General features: G+C 54.4%; 1 protein-coding gene across 1 annotated transcript; it reads left to right on the top strand.

The window, feature by feature from the left end:
* Positions 1-224: 224 nt before the first annotated feature.
* On the top strand, positions 225-992 carry Lrrc3c (leucine rich repeat containing 3C). Its single transcript, XM_021211574.1, has one exon. The coding sequence runs from the start codon at positions 225-227 to the stop codon at positions 990-992; it is 768 nt and encodes a 255-aa protein (XP_021067233.1).
* Positions 993-3,688: the final 2,696 nt, after the last annotated feature.

Consider the following 3,688-nt stretch of genomic DNA (forward strand, 5'->3'; position numbering starts at 1 on the left):
AGAGAGAGAGAGAGAGAGAGAGAGAGAGAGAGAGAGAGAGAGACTAACGGACCTAGGACTAAGAAAGCCCTGAAAGGACAGGCTTGGGTCCAGAGAGGGTCCACTGAGGGACTCTAGCAGGAGAGAGTTTCAGTGGAACGTAGAATTCTAACTTTGCTCTTCTGTCGTAGGCTCATCTATTCCCCAGCTTCTCCTCCACTCCAGGATTATGTTTATCTACGACCATGCTCCTACTAGCTCCTCGCCTCCTGCCCCTCCTGCTGGTGATAGGCACCAGGGGCTCTGTGCCCCGCCCCCTGGCACTGCCCCAGGGCTGCTACATAGCAGAAGAAGCCGGGGAACAGACATTCCGCTGCAGCCGGGCTGGCCTGAGTGCCGTGCCCAACGGTATCCCCAACGACACCCGAAAACTTTACCTGGACGCCAACCAGTTGGCATCAGTGCCAGCTGGTGCCTTCCAGCACCTGCCTGCCCTGGAGGAACTAGACCTGTCTCATAATGCTCTTGTTCATCTCTCAGGGGCTGCTTTCCAGGGCCTGGAGGCCACTCTGCGCCACCTCGACCTCTCTGCCAACCAGCTAGCATCTGTACCTGTGGCAGCCTTCGTGGGGCTGCAGATCCAAGTGAACCTGTCTGCCAACCCATGGCGCTGCGACTGTGCCCTACAGGAAGTGCTCAGACACGTGAGGTTAGCTCCAGGCTCCGGGACAGGCATTGTGTGTGGTCCAGAAGCCCGACCAGATCTCGTGGGACACGAGTTCCTTCTGCTCACCAGGGAGGAAGAGCTGTGTGGGACAGGACGAGGTGGGACCCGAAGGAGTACGGATGTGGCCCTGTTAGTCACCATGGGGGGCTGGCTGACACTGGTAATGGCTTATCTGATCCGCTATGTGTGGCAGAACCGAGATGAGACGCGGCGCCCGGTCAAGCGGGCTGCTCCCGCGCAGCCTGTGCGCTCAGAGGACTCCTCTACGCTCAGCACAGTGCTCTGAACTCTTGGCCCTATGCCTCAGCCTTTCACCTACTGCTCTACCACCTCCTGTGCCCCATCTGCCCTGTATCCCAGCTGTTCTCAAGCGGGGGATGGGGTAGGGGGGTGGAATGACCCTTTCACAGGGGTCATATATCAGATCTCCTGCATATCAGATACATTACGAGTCATAACAATATCAAAAGTACAGTTATGAAGAAGCAGCTCTCTCTCTCTCTCTCTCTCTCTCTCTCTCTCTCTCTCTCTCTCTCTCTCTCTCTTTCTCTGGAACACTTTGGGGCCTGGATTTGGGGGCCTGGATTTCTTGGGATTATTCTAGATTCAGAAAATCCAGAGTTCCTGAATCCATGGGATGGAGGTGGGGGTGGCAGAATGAACAACCATCTGGGTGTTCAGCAACTCAGAGGGAGAAGCTATAGGAGCTCGTGCCTGGCTACAGGGGACCACAGAGGCCACACCATACAGATGTGGGCAATGACCAAAGGATCGATGGCTTTGAGAGGGGTAAGGAGGATGGTTCACAGTCAAGTGCCTGTCCTGCAACGCCTGAGGACCTGAGCTCAGATCTCAGTACACACTTAAAGTCTGGGCATAGGTTGGGTGTCTGGAATCTCAGTGTTGGGGGTTGGGAGAGAGGCAAACGGATCCTGGAGCTCACCGGCCAGCCAGACTGACCAAATCAATAAGCTCCAGGTTCGGTGGGTCACTGGATGCTGGCCTGGAATAGTGGGGAGAACAACTGATGGAGGGATTCAATGACATCACCCTCTAGCCTTCCATTGCAGCCAAATGCACGCACCAACATGAACACACAATCACACACACACACACACACACACACACACACACACACACGAGAGAGAGAGAGAGAGAGAGAGAGAGAGAGAGAGAGAGAGAGAGAGCCCAGAATGAGGGTCTGGGGGAGAAGAGGCGGAGTGTACAAAAGAAAGGATGCTATGCTATGAGAATGAGAAGTGCTGTGGACCACGTGGGTGGCTGCCGAGGGACCAGCCTTGCGAGTGGGAGAGAGGGAGGGTGTGGAGAAAGTCAAGCGATGGTGCACGCAATCTGAGGAGAGGATAGAAGCAAGGCTGCGGCCATATTGAGAAGGGCTCTGGGCTCTTCCCCTGCTCCCTCTGCCTCTCTTCCACCTCGCTTCTCAACTCTCTCTTGTTCCCAAGCTCATCTCCCTGGGTCCCTATCAAGGACCTCCATCAAGGTCCTCTACTTCCGTTCCCAAAATTTCTCTGTCGTTCTGCCCTCTCCTTCATACACTGACAGCTTCCCTTGGAGGAAAGATGGCCCTGTTTAGAGACTGACTGAGGATGGGTAACAATTCGAGGGCTGAGCAGAGACCCCAGAGCATCATTGAATAACTCAGTAAAAAACCCTTTTGTGAGCTTGCTTGGTTTGTTTCTCTTTGTTCGTTTTACTGAGCATATGTAGTGGGCAGTGAGGAGCAGGAAGAATGCAGAGCCCTGCCCGTGGTTCCCTGATCAGGGGTGTCTGAGGAAGGAAGCAAGACAAGCCCCAGAAAGCTCCAGGCTTCTGTGCCTAGGAGAAGAGGACCCTAAAGATGAAGTTTTATAGAAGCCAGTTGCTTCTGTCCGGCACCCAGAGCTTAATCTGGGCCTGAATAAATGAGGTTTAGGGAGCTAGAAGTTAAGATGGAGGATGAGCGGTGATGCTAAAGAGCTTGATCCCGCTGGCCGACTTCTTGCAACAGGGAAAAAAAAAAAAAAAAAAAATTCTAATCTGGCCCCAGCGAGGGGCTGCAGGTGCTGAAGGGCACTGTGACGGCAGGAAAAAGGCAGCAGGCAGTGAGTGGGCGGGGCTTGAGCTGTGCGGGGCGGAGAAGTTAGTAGGGGGAGGGGTTTAGGAGGGACGGGTGTTGACCTGAAGGGGCGGGGCCGAGGGAGGAGGTGTGGCCGGGGGTGGGACAGAAGGAATGTGGGGAAGTGGTCCTGAAGTCAGCTCGAGGGTTGGCTGGATAGCCCCGGGGCTCCACTGTAGCAGCCCAGAACGGAGGCGAAGCAGCTGTGGGGACCACCACCACCTTTGTGGTGACGCTATCTGGAGGCGGAGCTGGATGGACAACGACTCCAGCGCTGCGGAGAAGCAAAGAAAGGGACTTAAAAGGACCGGGGGCGGGGCTGGTCACCGGAGGACTGGACTCCGGGCTACTGGGGAGGAAGAGAGAAGGTCTTGAATGAGGCCTTAACTGGGTGATTATCTTTAACCTCAAGGAGAGACTGGCGCTTGTGCTCTAAAGAATGCTCACTTGCCTCCCTCAGGAAGCCTCCTGTTTCTCGAACTGCCAAGACTATCTCATCTGCCCGGGGATAACCCGGGATTTTAAAGAGCCAGCTGGTCTTGGAAGGGAGGCCTGGAGACAGTCCTTAAACAGCTGCTGGAGACTTCTAGCAAACTCTACTCCAAGCTGTCTAGGAACATCCTCCACCTGCTAGGCTCTGCATGGTCAGAGTCAGGAATAGGGGACAGAGGGGGTGGAGAGAGGGGGCAATCCTCTCTATATTGGGCCCGTCAGGATAGGCACAGTAGCACCAAACAGAAACTACGGTATAATTTGTAGGTCTTAGTGCAAAAAAAGAAGTGCAGAGTTACTTATTCAAAAATAAAAATAATTAGGCTAGAGAGATGGCTCAGCCAAAGACCCAGGTTTTAATTCTCAGAGCC

Source organism: Mus pahari, chromosome 14 (genome assembly GCF_900095145.1).
Source record: "Mus pahari chromosome 14, PAHARI_EIJ_v1.1, whole genome shotgun sequence".
NCBI lineage: Eukaryota > Metazoa > Chordata > Mammalia > Rodentia > Muridae > Mus > Mus pahari.